Raw genomic sequence first — 17,793 nt, 5'->3', positions numbered from 1 at the left:
GAGAATGAACACCAAATTACAACATGTCTGGGTCCAGGCTGGGAGTTTTAGGCCCCCGTTCAAAAAGCGTTTCTAACAAACTACTTCTTGAAGGCAGGAGGCTGCTAAAAATGAGCCCTCGCATCATAATATGAACGTCACTCTTGAAAAACAGTTAAATACCCTTCAGAAAATGAACTCTTCACATTTAAAACAGCCTTGATTTGCAGTTGGGCTGCATGGTAGAGGCATCTTGAGCTTGATTAACGAGCAGGTGTCGCTGGTTCAAAGTCGTGGCAGACAATCAGACTGAAGGAGAGGCTGTGTTGGTTTCTCAAGTTTATTCGATCTGTAGTTATCAAAGACAATGCCCGAGAACATAAGTTATGAAATGAGAGGGACTCTTGAAATGACATAGCATTATCATTTTTAAACATAAGCATATTTTTCCTCATTTATTTTAAAATAGCAAAGTAAAAAATAAGGGGGGGGGGTGCGGGTTTACAAACAGACAGCAGAGATGCAGAAAGATCTCAGTGGAGTGCTTTGTTTGGTGGACGGCTCCTGTGTGTGTGTGTGTGTGTGTGTGTGTGTGTGTGTGTGTGTGTGCGCGCACCATGAGTTCACTGTACTCCACATAATCTTACCATTGTTCACTAGAGGTCATCAGTGGAGTGACTGGAATTGTTTTAGTGCTGTGGGAGGAGGAGGAGGAGGAGGAGGGGAGGAGGAGCAGGGGGAGAACTGTCCCCAGTGTCGCCGCCAGTCTCCCACAGGGCACAGAGATATGATTCAGTCAGGAGGAGGAGAGAAGGAAATAAAAACAATAGGCACCAGGACATGACATGGCCCCTTTAGTCTTAAAACTGCATCACACATTCATCCTCTCTCTCTCTCTCTCTCTCTCTCTCTCCCTCCCTTTCTCACACACACACGCGCACGCACGCACGCACGCATACACACACACACACACACACATAGTACAGTATACAATGCACAAGCCCCATACACACAAAATTAAGACCATTTAAAAACACTCGATAAAAGCACAATGTGGTATTTCAAAATTAATTGCACATGAGACGAAATGGAGGAAGCAGAGTGGAGGATGAGGAGAAGGTGGTGGTGGGTGTGGGGGGGCGTGGTGAGAAGAGGATACAGTACATTCAGTAAACAAACAAAATGGAGAAAATGAAAAATAAAGGCAAGATTAGAATCAAAACCACTTAAAAGATTTTAAATAAAAATCAAAACACTTTTTCCAGTTTGTCTTTTTTTTTTTTTGTGTCCTTTTTTTCCCTTCCCCTCAGTCATTGATTTCGAAGCTCAGTCTTACAGTAGTCCGTCTCCGGAGAGCGAGTGTGCGCGCTCGCTTTTGTAGATTGGAACTTTTTTCTTTTTTATTTTAAATCACATCTACATCTCTACAGACCCGACTCGAGAGTGTCAGGCAGGGGAGTAGTGGTAGGGTGCAAGTCTTCCATGACCTGATGTATGCACAGGCATTTACACAAGTGCTCACATGTTCTCTCTCTCTCTCTCTCTCACACGCACACACACGCTCACACACACTCACACGCTTTCACACACTCTCATAATCACAGAGTGCATCCTGGTTCGATCACCCGTGGGGACAGGCCTTTTCTCAGAGTAGCGCACCGAGCACGCCTCTCTCTCCTCTGTACAAAAGCAGCCTCCGTCTCTGGAATCCGAGTCTGCACACTCCTTCTCTGCTAGATTCTTTTTTTCATTTCTTCTTTTGAGAGTTGAGCAGTTTGTCTGCCTCGGGGTACGTCGGGTACTTCACTGTCTCGATTTTCTCTTTGACCTTGTAGGAAGGGTAGAGGCCGGTGCGGCCCAGTTTACGATTGATGCCTTTAGAGTAGCCGTCCCAGTGGTTGCCCGCCACGCCGATCACGTCACCGGGCTCCAGGGGAATGTCCTCGCTATTGCGTGGCTGGTGAGGGTAGATGGCGATCTGGTTGTGGGCATTCTGACCTCCAAAGTAGTAGATGTCGTCCAGGGAGTAGAAGAAGGATGAGGCGTCCGGATGTAGAGTCTGCATGATTTCGTAGGCCACGCGGCACACCTGAAAGACACGGAACCAGGAATTACAGGACAGGAAGGCGGCGCAGGCCGGAGAAAACCTGTAGATCGAATTCACATAGGAAGGACTAATTAAAAAAAAGACTTTATGAATAAATCATTGAAAAGCCAACATGTTTCCACGATGCTTAAAACAGATGACACAGGAGATCACATGACTCAGATGATGATGAAACTGCTGAAAACAATGAATGCAGGTGATAGTAGACCAAAAAGAAAAGGATATATAAATAAACAGTGCCAATCCACAATACTGCTAACAAAAAAACTCAAAGACTAGTAATTAAATCCTCATCATAATTAGATCTGCAAACGCAGAGACGCGTGAGGGGAAAAAAGGACTTGTAATTATCTGACAGTCACACTTGATTCCAGTCCAAGTAAAAGCACGATGACATGTGCCTCACAGAGTGAACAGACATCATGTGACCTGAGCCTTCATTTTCGGAATTTGGCAGGTTATTACTGGCGATACAACTGTGACGATCAGGAGAACGGAGGAGAAATGTCCAGGTCATGAACGCTCGTGATGTTTGTCTAAATGCAAGTTGTGGAGGATTGTTGGGTGCCTTACAGGGCTTCAATTCCTCTTCTCTCTCTCTCTCTCTCTTTTTTTTATATTGTTGTCGTCTTCTGCTTATCCTGTCGGTCCGGGTCGCGGGGGCAGCAGCCTCAGCAAGGAAGCCCAGGCTGTCCTCTCCCCAATCACTTCCACCAGCTCTTCCAGGGGAATCCCGAGGCGTTCCCAGGCCAGTCGAGAGATATAATCCCTCCAGCGTGTCCTGGGTCAGCCCCGAGGCCTCCTCCTGGTTGGACATGACTGGAACAACTCCCGAGGGAGGCGTTCAGGTGGCATCCTCACCAGATGCTCGAACCACCTCAACTGACTCCTCTTGACATGGAGGAGCAGCGACTCTACTCTGAGACCCTCCTGAATCTTTTTTTATGTCTTTCCTAATTTCTCTGGGCTGGTTCTCATTGAGAGATAAGGAGAGGTGTGGTTAATGATTAAAACTGGCATTGATAGGAAGTCCGTCTGTCCGTGTGCGTGTGTGTGTGTGTGCGCGCGCAATGCTAGTTGTGTATGCTCACCTTACAAGCGATCACTTGATTTTGGTATACTTTCGGTTATTATTGTGACTTTTTTTTGGGACATTATGATTGTTAATTTAGCGATGACAACCAGTAACAGTCAGTTGAACAGATTAAATGGTCACATGTAAACTTTCTGAAACTTCCAGCCAGAGCTGCTTGATACTGTATGTATCACAGTGGGATCAAATCAGTAGAATTTTATTTTTTTTCGCCTCAGACACACACAAGAATGTTAAACTTCCCTGATGTTGTCTACTAGCGAATACTCAATCAACCTGCCACATTTTTTGGGCTCCTTATTTCACTTTCCAACCACGCTGTCTTTAAAAAAAAAAAAAAAAAAAAAAAAGTGGACTAGAGAGAGAGGACGGACCTGTGAGGAGAAGGTGCAGACCAGAAAGTCAGTCTGGGACAAGAAATGGATGTCCAGGATGACTCCTCTCAGCGAGTTCTCCGTGTAGCGGTTGTGAAGACCGGCCGACCACGAGATGGAGTTGTCACTGATGAACTCATAGTCCGGATACCTGACGGGGACGGCGACAGAGGGGAGGTAAGAAGAAGCTGCACGAGGTAGGACGAGGCAACACGCAAAGACACACAGGAGGACACTGACTTGGTCTTGGCCTCCTGCAGCAGGGAGGGGTCGTCCGTGGCGAGGTACACTCTCTTCTTGTCAATGTGGACACGTCGGGCCAGGTGCTGGAACTGCTCTTCCACGTGCAGCATGTACTCCTCGATGGGGTGGAAGGCTGCCTCCGTCCCCACCTTGTCTGTCCTCCTCACATGGACCCTGCACACACACAAACGTGGACGAAGACGGTGTTCAGTAGTAGCATTAATTACAATTACTGTTGAAAAAACTCTTCACTGGGCTTCACTTCTTGTTTTTTATTTTCGTGATATTTTGAAGCCGGTGACAGCGGTGGGGCCAGAGCTACTCTGTCTTTGGGTGGCATCACTGATGCAACAAATGAGCAACGCCTGAAGGAAATCCCTCACAATTTTGCAGAAAACGTCCACCGTCACCTCACATGATCGCAACATTTCAAGAATGCCTTGACAAAAGCTCTTCAAATTGATCACAAATGGGATTGGAGAGTGAACTTTAAAGGCTGTGGTGGTCAAAGGTCAAGGACACAAGCTAGTTGGGAGGCGGCAACAGGCTCTTACAAATGCCTTAAATGAACACATTTCATCATCACGCATTTCTCATGCAAGGCTACACGACAAACTTCCCACCTCTGCTCGACACCGATGATGAATTTGCTGACAATATGGCATTAAAAGAAAAATACAAAATTCATATCGAGGAAAATGAACCGCAACTGCTGACTCACACACGAGTAGCACTGCTTCGCGACGGTTACCAACTGTTCCACCTACGGCCTTCGAATTCTGCTGCAGGCACGTCATGTTTAGCACCATGCTAATTGTCATTACGAGACCCATTGAGAACATATTAAAGTTCTTCTCAGACACACAGCTTTGGCCTTTGGTTAGACGGTAATATTGGCTTGTGTGCAATCATATTACTAAGAATGTGTGAGGGCCCGAAGCGTTTGTATTAAGTAGAGGATGAATAATTGCTGAGGGAAACAAGATGAGGGGAAATCATTGAATGGTGATAAATCAATATCATCACTAAGGGTCATGCTTCAAAATTCACAAAATGAACTACAGTAATTTAGGGTTGTTTGTTTTAATGTCTGTATTCAGCAAGTTGATGAGTCTTACTGAAAGGACGGAAAGGTGATAACTGGATAATTGCACTGATAAGAACCCAGAGTGTTGGATCGTCCGCGTATCTGCAGCTGAATGTGACGTTTTCGTCCTTTAAGAACCGGCATGTGATCGAAGGCAGCCTGGCAAGCTGGGGTGGGGGGTGGAGCGGGGGTCGGTGGGGTGATCTGACCACCACCGGCTAATGGATAGAGGCACCCCATGTTGGTCATACCTTTGTATCAAATTCAACCTCGTCATCGTTAGCAAACAAGGCTACGCCCCTGGGGCGCAGTGAGGACGAGAATGGCCTTACTAAAACAGCTGAGGGTCAAAGGTCAAAGGCATTGCATGTTCGCTTGAACTGAGCTGCGGTAACTATTGAGTGATTCTGTGTTCCTTCGCTTTCAAGAGACAATCTTCAACAAAAAAATGACATTCCGGACATTTTCAAAAGCAAACTCCAAACCTACCTTTTTAATCTTGATTTTAACTGGACTGAATTCATGTCATTTTCCATTTCTATTTTTAACTCACCCGTTCTTCTGCTGAGTTTATGTGCTCTTCATTTGACTCTTCTGGTAATGTAGCTTTGACTAAGTTCAATTGATATCCCCTAACAATCTTTAAAGACATTTTATTTCAGATATTTGTATCTCGTTACTTCCAATTTCATTCATTGTTTTTTGTGCTACCTCTATAAGGGTTAGGGTTCCCCATTTCTTCATGAGCTCGACACCCATCAATATTGTGATAATGTGGTCCATGTTGGTTTGAAATTCTTTCTTCGTGTTGATTTACTTGTCTGAAGCGCTTTGCGCGATAACAAAATTGCACGAAAAGCACCATATTAATGAAGTTGCAATCGATTTAGCTTCCTCCTTACTTTGTACTTCAGTCAGGACAACTTCAGTCAAAAGGAAGTCTTAATTGCCATTGCGGTCCTAGGGAGAACGGTTTTGCGGATCTCAGGGAGAGAACGGCGGCGGCGGCAAAGACCCCCGCAGGGTACCGGCACATCGGCCAGTGACAGCAGCTGTGACACTGTCAGATACAGCATGTAAGGGAGGAGTTACGGTGTGTGGCGTGAAGGGTAGACAGATGGGCAGTGGGCTGGCTTGGGGTCAGTTGATCGTCAGCTTGACTTCATGGCCAAACTAATGCTCGGCTCCATTTTACTGAAATGTAGCAAATCTTTTGATTGCTCTGCTTGATCCAACCAAGCACGAAGATGATGACAAGGAAAGGAATACGTCCCGCCAAAGAAAGAAAAGCGCAACAAAACCAACACCATTGTTTTATTCTGCGTCCTTGTCATCCCTCCAGTAAACAAGGACAAAGAGGCAGCGCTGTCGCTGGCACACACAAGAATAAACGCAGGGCTTGAGAAAAAAAAAGGAGGGTGAGAGAGGAACCCCCCCCCCCCGCCCCCCCCAGACACAAGCATCCCTCAAACTGATGGACGCTGAATCACTGTTTTATTCCATCCCAAACTATTAAATTACAAAACCATCCAGCCACGTCTCTATTGTGACTTCTGGCCCGCGAGGAGGAAACCAAATTTGTAAATCAAAGACATTTTTCAACTTTCATTTATTGTAGGAGAATTGAGTGAACTGGTACGACACTGGATTGTTCAACATTCATGTACACCTGATGGCGGACCAGTAGGCCGCTCCGCCATGTCAGCCACTCAGGATATTCCGGCTACTTTAGAGAGTCAAACTGCTTCCCTCACCTCGGGGCTGCCTCCACCACTCTGAGAACGAGGCAGGAGTCGAAAAGCTGTAGAGTCAGGGGTTCAGAGAAAGAGAATAAACAGGCTGCACAGAGTTTCAACCACTGGCCACAGATCAATCAGCGAGGACTGGAGAGTAACGGAGAAACAGGCTCTTTATTTGGCAAATAAAAGGAAAAGAATGGAGGAAAGGAGAGCAGGGCGAGAGGGTGGCTGGTGTGTCAGTCTTTCATTTGGACTCCGTCTCTGATTAGACAGAGGTCTTGACTCCAGGCTTTTCTTTTCTTTTTTTTTTTTAAGAGTCTCTCTCGCCTGCTTCCTCCCTGCTTTCATTCCTGCTGTTTTTGGCTTTTGTGAACTCTCTTTGTGTTGCCATTTTTTTTTTTTTTTTTTTGCACCCCCCACCGTCAGAGAACCAGATGCTGCACAGAAGCACCGCTCGTTTCTTACCTCCCTCAGTTACCGGCATCTCCCACACTAAAGCAACAATAATTCAATTCATCTCTGTCTATTCATACAGTACTGGCGAGGAAAGGCAATCCTCCCAGTGGGTGTAAGAGCATACATTAAAGCATTACACACCTACACTGGAGACTGTAAGTGCTGATTCCAGCAGTCTGTGACAATAACCTGTGGACCAAATACATCTTTTATGTGGATGTGACATCACCACGCTGGTCGCCTCTCAGAAGAATATAACATCACTTTGCTCCCGGTCTTATTTTATTCCTTAGAAACCTGGGCATTGTGAGAAAATTCAAAAGATTTGTTTGCCATTTAAGTGATGTATCACTCAAAAAGTGTATTTTGCCTTTCAAGCATTAAAAAAATAGTTGTTTTGAACTCATGAAGATGTTTTTTCCCCCCTCCCGCATCACATATTGGTGAGTCTAGAATGCAGACAGAGCCAGTCACGTACATTTGGCTTGACATTAATTGATTAATTGCACCTCATGGCCACTAACAACTAACAGCAAACTGTAACGCTTCCAGTTCATAGCTCCTTTACGGTAGCGCCAAGCACAAACAGCTGGAGCATTCAGCTGAAGCAACTCGCTCCCGCTTAACTGTGCTCGTTCATTTAGAGCCTCTGTGGATTACCGACCATACAGTTGGAAAATGAAGATGTTAATTACATCAGACGAAGCCCCTCAGAGTTTGTAAAGAGACACTGTTGGGCAGTTTTTTTTTGTGGTTTGATTTTTGGTGGCAATAATTTAAAATTAGCTTTAAGCTAAATATACATGACTGTCTCTTCCTGCATTCTGGAGTCACAAAGAAGTGACGCAGGAGGGAAAGATGGCTATTTGTTAGTTATTTGAGAGGTATCATTTTTAATTTGAGTTTTGTGGCTGGGACTTGCAAATCAAAATGGAAAACAAGTCTCTCAACGGCAGCACGGCGGCGCAGTGGTCAGCACTGTCACCTCACAGCAAGAAGGTTCATGTTCGAGCCCCGGCTCCATCACGGGATCTTTCTGTGTGGAGTCTCCATGTTCTCCCTGTTCCTGTGTGGGTTCTCTCTGGTACTCCAGCTTCCTCCCACAGTCCAAAGACATCAAGAGGGGACGAGGCTGATTGATACTCTAAATTGACTGTAGGTGTGACTGTGAGTGTGAATGGTTGTCTGTCTCTATGTGTTGGTCCTGTGATGGACTGGTGACCCGTCCACGGTGAACCCCGCCTCTCACCTGAAGGCTGCTGGGATAGAGAGAGCCCCCCCCTACGACCCTTAACAGGATAAACAGTAAGAAATGGATGGATGGAAGTCTCTACTAGACAGTCTCTCTATGATTGACAACTTGGTCGTATGCAGAAAAACACAATTGTACTTTACTTGCAATAAAATTACAGTGTCAGCTTTTTCACCCTCAAATAAATTTTGCATTTCAAACCTCTTCTGTTTGATTGTTTAACAAAGTAACTCCATTCATTTATTACATATCTCTGCAAACCTTACTGCTAAATAATAAATGCCAATTAGCATGAGTAAAGAATTGTGGTAATTTTATTAACATTACCATAAGAATACAACAGTGCTCCACACCTGTAACATCACTTTATTAATAAGAGATTGCTTCATAAATACACACAAAAGCACATCTTTATTACAGATTCTGACTGTAAAAACGTTGTTTATTTCTTATTATATGTAAACTTCACGGCTCAGAGAAAAGGAAAAAAAAAACAAGAAAAATAGATTCTTATTAATAGATAGTGAGTGTCAACAATTACGGCAAAAAAAAGGAAGTGCATACATTTTTTAGTTTGTGCTAAAAAATTAATTTCTGGAATATTTTTTTTAACTCCTCAATTTGTATGATATTTTTCTTCATATTTTGTAATATTTAAAATTCATAAATATTCACTTCTTGATTAAGCCTTAAAAAGAAACTGAAATAAATATTGAATACTGGGAAGCTTTATTCACAAAGAGCAGACAAGACATTGCGACAGATGTAGAGTGAATTCACCTCTTGGTAAGCACATGGATAGAAAGCCTCACTGGTATCAGTATCCCTACTTCCTCTTTCTCCCAGACTACCCCCCCCCCCCCCCCCCCCACGCATTAGGCAGCATTAAATGTTGGCAGGACGGAGCCGTGCTGATACTTGCTTTTAGCCGCTGCCTCCCAGCCTTCTTGCAGCTCTCATCCTAGGGGAGGAGCGAGGGTGGGAAATAGAGTGGCGGTGGTGACTGAGGGGACGAGGGAGGGAGAGGGGTCAGCTAACGGTTGCTGGGTGCTCTGGGGACAAATGGATGTTCTAATCCCGCTTGGTACTCTCTCCATCGACACCTACAACGCTGCACGATGGATCACTTCCAACACTCCTTCTATGTATCACATTGACTCGTGTTTATGCACGCACGCACGCGCACATGCACCCGCACATATATAATGCCTTCCATCACACGGCTGATAGAAGCGCACAGGGACTTTGTTGCAACATCAGTGTAGGTAGTGGATGTACGAGGAGATGCGCAGAGAAGGAAAAGAAGGTATAAAAACTCTGTTCCACCCATCCATTCATTTCAATAACCCTTTCCCCAGCGAGAGAGAAAGAGGCAGAAAAGGTAGAGAGAGAGTGTGTGTGTGTTCTGGGAGGAGGGGCGGAGTTAGACAGAAGGGTGATAGAGATGTGTGGAAGATTATGTGAGCATTGTGGCTAGGGATGTGTGCCCTGGGAACAAGAGAGAGAGGTGCGAGTGAAGTATAAAAATTTAAGAAATATTGAAGCGGGGTGAACAAATGAAGACTGAGAAACGATCACAAATGAGAGGATGTGAGAGAACGGGGTGATTGAAAAAGTTGGGATAAGTCAGAAAAGGAGAAAAAGGAGAGTCAAAGAGGGGTGGGAGAAAGAGATGGCAGCTGCCACGGTAATGAAAGTCAGAGGTAAAAACCAAAGAGAAAAAGCATCGGAGAAAGAGAGCGTAACAAGGAGAAGTGAGAACTAAAGCAGGGAAGGACAGGAAAAGCGGGGAAGATCTGCAACGATCGCTTGAAGCAAAATGTACAGAAGAAGTTGAGAAGAAAAAGCCAAGTCGCTGGTGCGCACACTATGAGCATATGGATGAGAGAGAGAGATGTGATGACAAAACTAAACCAGGCTGACTTCACAAACTATTAGAAAATAACTCTTCGCTTTTGTTTTAAACTACTTCCTTTACCAGGCAGGCGGAGTCAGCCTCATGGGACGGTGCAGAAACTTAAAGGCAATCTCAGCACAGTACCAGAAAGTCATTGCACATCCTTTCATAAGACTTCCAGCGTACCACTCATTAAGTATTTTGTCCTTAGATAGCAAGTCTCCTCCAATCTGGTGGGTAAAAACAGCTGCTGAGAATGACATGCCAGGGTTGAAGTGCTGCTCAAAGATGTGAGGAGTCTCTCTGTGTCAAAATAATCCGCTGATAAAAATCTATCTAGATTTGAAATTAAATAATATTGTTGTCTTTTTTGGGTGGGACCTGGTTACTCCACCGTTGATGGGGACGCGTTGTTAACGTTCATTTGTTGAGGAGGAAGTCAGTCAGAGCTTGAATTTGCCCTCAGGAGAAGGAGCTGCAGCCAATAAACCTCAACAAGTTTTTAAATGTTTTAGCCAAGAACCAACAATGTGTGAGTCTGAGGACTCTTCACTTCAGAAAAGGCTTATCACAGCAGCAGCGTTACAATGACAGCATCCTGGAGTGACAGAGCCAGTTGTTGAGACAGGAGTGAGATGGCGCCCTGAGTCTTGTCATTTTTGCCCCCAACCAAGGGTGGCGGTGGCCAGCAGGTTATGCTATGCTGTGAAATAAATAAACCTCCCTCCACAACACCTCAAGAGCCAACTGGTGACTGATGCCTGCGCCCATAGGTTTTAGCCTCCCCACTCGTGGGTCTACCTCTCGTGCCCATTGGAGGGTGGTACAGTGGTAGGTGGTCCATAATTTAATAATATTCAGTGTTACACACCATCGCCATGGTAAAAGTCATACCTGCACTGCTGCTGATGTAACATTGGTTTGCTGCAGCTCGGAACTTACAGAATTTCTAAAACTGGTTAGCTAGATTGCTAATGACAGTGGCCCTGAGATGACTTGTGACAAAGTTGGTATGAAGAAATCTGATGTTCGATAGCCAGCTTGCAGTCTAGCTACGCTAATGTGTTCAAGTAGAACTGTGAGCCCATTCATGCTAACCAGCCTGGACTGATGAGTTAGCTAACCATTCTAGCTGGCTACTACGGAAGGAAAACAAAACAAAACAAAATCACACAAATCCTGTCAGTCAGTGACTTCATCACACTATCTTTGATGAATGTGACCTCGTTGTCAATCACTCATGATCCCTCCCCTCGATCAAGGGGTACTACACAACATGAACGTAGTCGTGCTGAGACCACATACTGACTAGGTGGCTTTGATGTATTGTGATGTCACACTGGGCTGGACTATTCCAACAATCTTGAAACAAACAAGACTTAATATATACTTTTAAATAACAAGAAACTTAGTTCAGTGTAGTTTTCTTGTCATTATGAAAATAAGGTATTTATGAGTTAAAAGTGGCTCGCTGGCAGCACATGAATGATTACTGATCGAGCACCTGGCAGGAATACGTGGAAAAATTAATGAGTAAATAAACATCTAAAGATATCCAACCTATTTCTCAGAAGCCATTAGCAAATTGGCTTGCAGCATTGTGACGGAGCACGTCCTCGTAAGGGGATGGCCGCCGCGGGTAGCGAGCGAGCGACATCCTGATGAGCGCTTTTCCGTGTTGCCACGCTGGACCACCAGAAGTCATGGTTGATCCATGTCAGGGTCCAAAGATGACAGCTACATCTCCAGAGATGGAACAACACTAACACTCCTTTTAAATACAACAACAATAAAAATAAGAAGCTCCTTGGCACTGTTCATGTAATATTAATGAAGAGTAGTATTTAGATGGTGCACTTAGATACGGGTGGATTTTATAGCACACAGTCTGCTATGTGGAAGTGGACTTCAATGTGGGTTCTTAAAGAATAAGGCTGGTATCAATCTATACGGTCCTTACTTTAAGGGTTACTCAGCCACCAGCTTACTTATTTGTACAATAGCGCCACATACATTTTTAAGAAACTGGTCACAAACACGTCCTTTTAGTATTATAAAAGACAAACTAATTGATTGAAACAGCTTGGTACTGTAGTTTTCAGCAAAAAGGAGTAAACAGCATATTATAGGAGGACTATTTTTAGTGGTGGATTTATACGCATTTAGCACACAAGTGAGTATTAAGGAACCAGGTTGGTTGATTTGGGATTGATTTAAAATAAACTACAGTACCTGTGTTTATCAGAATGAAGGAACTCAATGTGAGGATGCTGCTCGATTCTTTTTTTAAAAATAATTGTAGGCAAAAATGGAGGAATACAACATGTCATCGGGCTTACGCTATGCACAATACTTGTTTGTAGGATCAATCCATTGTTGGTTTTTTGTCTTTTAATGGGATTTATTAGTAATAAGTGAAATATAGAACATCATCTGCCTTATCCTTTAATTGATGAAGACAGTGGAAGATAAAAGAAAAGCAGCTGGTCTATTCATTTTTAATGAGGTCATTAAATGGGTTATAAGCTTCTTATTCCTGATTTGGTTTTGCTGATTTTAAAATTGGAAAATTATGCTTTCAGTCCTGAATTGGTTACCTGCTTAATTAAAAACATAAACATATCTGATGAGGATTTGGTGCGAACAGAACGTCGGCATTAAGTCATTTCAAGAAGGCCATGGAAAAAGCTTCCCCCCTTCCAAGAATAAAGGTAGAAAATGAAACCATAGCGTTACCTTTAATACCATTGTGTTAACCTCATATTAACCTCAGCCAAAGCAGTGTTTGAACTCCGCAGCAGCCCTCATAGCTACGTCTTTGTTTTCCTATTACTATGCCTCCTGTTTGCTTTGATTGTGAAGCACTCTGCAGACTTGCGTGTAGAGAAATGCTGCTGTGTGCCGTTTCACCAGAGTCAAAGTCAGTACCTGAAGTGTTCATCACTGCAGCAGCAACAACAGGAAAAACACGACAATGACACGACACACTGAGAAGTGAGAGGCTTTCTTACCCGATGATGGGATGTTTGAAGCCCAGCTTGGCAGTGCTCTGTTGGATCTCCTTCTCCAGCCACGCCTGAGGGCGTACCAGGTACTTGACAAACTGGGACACCCACCAGACGGAGGGGTCACCGTGCAAACGGTGCAAGCGCAGGGCCAGGTCCTCGGGGATCGCCAAGGGCAGGTAGGGAGGCCGAGGGTGGAGGCTGTCCACGATAGGCAACTCTACAACCTGGACATCTTTATCATGGGCCTCTCCTGGAGGAGCAGGAAAAAGAGACACCCTTTTATCGACATTCTGACAGAAGATCTCACGTCAACAAATACAAGGCTGCTTATTTATTATATTTATCAATAAGTCAGGATTTAATTCCTGCTTTGATTAAATAAGCATTTGCTTGGTCCATTTGAATTAAAAAAAAGTGAAAACTGCAATATCACCATTTCCCAGAAGTGTATGGGGATTCAACCACTACCTAGGACCAGAAATCCACCACAGTTGCTGGTTTGATTGGTGCAGGTTATAAATCAGATAAAGTAGTTCCTTGGGGTGGGGTCATGATGTCGGACAACAGATGGAAGACGTCATCTTCAACTGACCCGATGCAGGCTTACACCCATGAAGTCATAAACCGTGAGACTGACTCAGATGTAAAGTTCGGACACCATTTTCCCCCCAGAAAATGTAGAGCCTGAGTAATAGTTCAAGGTAGTCTGCGTTACTCAAGGACACTCATTGGAGGGGACGGCAGGGTGGCCCTTTGGAATACAAAGATTCTGCTGGGTGAAAAGTTATGTCAGCAAAAGCACGAGTACTTCAAGATTGGTTTTCGGAATCGGAGGTAAACTATTTTACCTGTTTGGCTGGAGAATTACATGCATGTATTTTTTCCACAATTGGAAAATGTGTTTCAAGGTGTCTAGTGATGTGAGTGAGTCCTCAACATTGCTCTGACCACCATCAGGCCCAGCGTAAAATATAAAAACCATGCAGGACTGTCATGCAATGTGACCCCCTTTTTGTGGCCCTGCAACCCCCCCCCCCCCCCCCCATTCCAGTATGAATCAGTATACCAAAACTCCTTCAAGTCCAGCTTTTGTGATTGACAGCTTTTGTGAGGCTGTTCTTGCTGTAAGGCCAAGGTAAGCTCCTTCATATCAAGGCTGTGTAGAGGGCCAGAGGCTGGGGATGGGGCTGAGGCTGAGGCTGAGGTGGGAGCCTGGTGGTCTGGCATCGACCCCTTCAGGCAGAGTCCGGCTTGGCAGGAGCCCTGGGCAGAGCGTTAGGCAAGGCTGATTACAAAGGTCACCTCTCTAGATGGCAGAAAACCCCTGGACACCGCCAGACCTCCTTACACATCAAGGCCAACTATCCATACACACACAGATGCACGTTTACACAAATAAGGAAAACATACAAACAACTAAGCACGCCTTCATGAACACACGGCGACACATAAATAGAAACACACTGACCGTGCACGTCATCTGAACAGGTGGTCCAGGAGTGACAACAAATAAGGATCCAAATAAAAAAGGGCGTAAAAAGAAATGCGCTTTTACACAAACACACATTCATGAGCGTGCCCATACAATCTCATCACACCAGAAGGGATCTGCCTGGCAGACACAACCTTCACTCTCTTCCAGACTAAGAACCAGAAGAAAGCGTTTCTAGTGTGTGTGTTTGCGCGCGCGCGTGTAAACCCCAAGATTTACGTAAAAAAACAAGTTTGAGGCCTGTGTTCTGTCAGAGTGAAGTGGTTTCTCTAAGCACCAGCGACAGGCCCTAATACAGCCGCAAACAGCCTGCACAACACACTTCCACATAAATGGCATAATGAGTCATTAAAAACGGCCTTTCACAGAGAGGCTACATAAAAAAAAAAATATTAAAAACAAGGGCAGAAGCTGAGGCTTCAATTTGTGTGTGTGTGTGTGTGTGTGTATGTGTGTGTGTGTATGCTGGAGCATGAACTGAATTTAAATTGGTGGAAGCATTAAATATTGAACAGAAAAAATATTCCCAGGCTTCGTCTTTGCTTATATAACAGCACTGGCATGATTCACATAAGGGAATGGACATATTTTGACGCCTGCACTTTTTGGCACAAATGTACAGATATGCTATCCTCCCACAGCTACTTAATTAGATCACAAAGCTTCAGTAAATTCCAACTCCAAGCCTCTAGTATGCATACATTTCCTGCAGGCTCCATGACCTAAAGCACATGCATCTGCACCGAAACAAAAGTTAGCAATTATGTATAAATATTTCACTGGATTAACATAAAACTGGAAAACTGAGAGTGACATCATCCTGGTAGAAAAAAAAAAAAAAGTACCGAGACTCCTCCATTCATAATATATGTGAAGCTGAGATTATGAACTTAGAGAACTCTTGTTCTTGTCCTAACATGGCAAGGAACATTATGTTTCTCTGGCTGCTCTGAGAGTCACTCATAAGGCAGTAATGTCTCCACAGACCCTCAAAGGAATAGACTCTCTTTGGGAAATTAGTTCTTTGATCAACGAACCATTGTTCCACAAAAAGACTGGTTTCCTAGTCTTCGTGTTCAGAATTTACTGAGTTACCAGTCCTTTAAGATGGTGCAGCACTGCGGGGACATAAAACTTGTGGTAACCAGGCAGAGGAATACAAGGTAAAGCTTGTTACTGTTAACTGCCAAAATACAAAAATTAAATGCCCGCTCTGATCCATCATCAGATGGTTGGACTTCTTAATTTCCACAAAAATGATCACTGCAGTTGATAAACGGGCAAAACTTAGGATCGTCTCCTCTGAAAGTCTAGCACGCTTTTGCACTCGCAACGTTCCCCCCGCAGCTGAACTGTGTGTTATTTCTATTCTAATGTGGAAATTCTGATGTTTTGTTTTTCCACATTTCCCATTTGGACAGAACATCAGCAGGTCCCATAATGAGTTCTTTACTATCTTTGATTTCAACCCCCAAGCTATATGTTTTCCTGAAAGAGGTACGCAGTCACAGATGCATATACCGTCCATTGTCTCCTTCTATAAATGTCTCACGTCCTAAGGGAAACACTTAATAGGAAGTGGGTTAACCACGTAGAGATATACAAAGAAGGTGAGACGAGAGGGAATCTGGTGGGGCCGCGCAATAAAACACAGACAAAATCGATTTCCCAGCAACAAAAACAATACAAAGAGTTGCTCAGTGAAGAATATATTAGATATGACAGTGTATGCTCATTTGTATGTGACAAGAATCACAAGGGGCTACTTATGTTTTCCCCAAACAATATGACGGCATTATGAGGTCTCAGGAGTAACATCTTTATAAAAATACATCAAGCAGACCAAAGGGGGAGAGCCCCCTGCTGTCCTGGTGTGATACAAAAACCTTTCAGTGGGGATGTTCGTACGTTCTATCGGTATAAAGGGTTAAATAAATGCAGACATGCTTGCGATCACTGACGCTAATCTATTTTAAATAGTATTTTGAAATCTTAGTCATTTAAAAAGCATCAGTGAACCTAAAATGTGCGCCACTGAAATAAAAATAGGGTTCTGAACTTCGCCTGCCCAGATTTATCCTGGGGATTGAACCGACAACCCTTTGGTCACCCCTCTGCAGTATTACGGCTATGAATGCATCAGTGCAGTGCCTGAAGAGTTTTATGTCAGTAAACAAGTGCTACAACTCCTCAAGACTCGAGCAAAGTTGCTCGTTCCTGAGTGTCTTGTTGGTTATCCCCGAGATTAGCAGAGCGACTTAAGGTGGACTGACCTTTAAGGGGGACAAGGTCGTCTTAGCTTAGTTTATTGGTCAGATGTGCCGGGGGCGGAAATATCACAAAACGATGTTACTGTTAATTATACCTAGTTTGTTATCCAGATTGCAAGACTTTATATTGGATGTAGAATGCCAAGAAGTGTGAGAAGAGAAGTTGTGTTTGCAGTGATTTGGCTCTGCTCGCAGCCAGATGGCGTATATGGATCTATAGGAGGCTTTGAGACAGACACCAGAGAAAGACATTAGATAGTAGGAAAGGACACATGAAAGGCAGGAGAATAAGAGAGGGAAGGCACTGGGAGAGCAGCAGATAAGAAGGAAGAGCCCAGGAGAGCACAAGTCAAATGAGGCGATAGCAGAAAAATGAAGAGCTGAAAGGATGCAGCGACGAGAACAAGAAAGCAATGAGGGAGAAAGTGATAGGGAGAGTGAGAGAGGCAGGCACACTCTGATAGTAAATTCCCTGATCTTCGCTTGCAAATGCTTCCATCTTGTCAGCTTAGAAGCGGCAAATACATTTATATTGTAGGACTATTAATCATACTTATATCGCATCTTTGATTCATAACTCCATTGTTTTCCTAAAGGATTCTGCTACATTTGTGCTAGTAGGGAGATAGAGTTCATCCTGACAAGAGCATCAATCTTTGGACCGAGGCGTTTGAATACATATACATATACATACTGCGTCATTACGGGAAGAGCAGAATTCAACGTAAGGTTGAATTCAGTTTCAGATACCTCTGGCTGTTACTCTAAACCCGCCCCCCCCCATCCATTTTTTTAA

At 44.1% G+C, this 17,793-nt stretch overlaps 1 protein-coding gene across 1 annotated transcript in view; it reads right to left on the bottom strand.

Annotated features, from left to right (window-relative positions):
* Positions 1-310: 310 nt before the first annotated feature.
* fut8b (fucosyltransferase 8b (alpha (1,6) fucosyltransferase)) overlaps positions 311-17,793 on the bottom strand; it is a 99,983-nt gene continuing 82,500 nt past the window's right edge. Inside the window, exons 7-10 of the mRNA XM_086190054.1 lie at positions 13,239-13,485; positions 3,794-3,970; positions 3,554-3,704; positions 311-2,068 (exon numbers count right to left, since the gene is read on the bottom strand). Of these exons, the coding sequence (XP_086046180.1) occupies positions 1,727-2,068; positions 3,554-3,704; positions 3,794-3,970; positions 13,239-13,485 (917 nt within the window). The 3' untranslated portion in view covers positions 311-1,726. The remainder of the gene's footprint in view (positions 2,069-3,553; positions 3,705-3,793; positions 3,971-13,238; positions 13,486-17,793) is intronic.

This window comes from Aulostomus chinensis, chromosome 20, assembly GCF_037954235.1.
Source record: "Aulostomus chinensis isolate RoL2024-O1b breed Wild chromosome 20, RoL_Achi_v1.0, whole genome shotgun sequence".
NCBI lineage: Eukaryota > Metazoa > Chordata > Actinopteri > Syngnathiformes > Aulostomidae > Aulostomus > Aulostomus chinensis.
The sequence above is the reverse complement of the archived record's forward strand: the minus strand, read 5'-3'. Positions and strand labels throughout refer to the sequence as shown.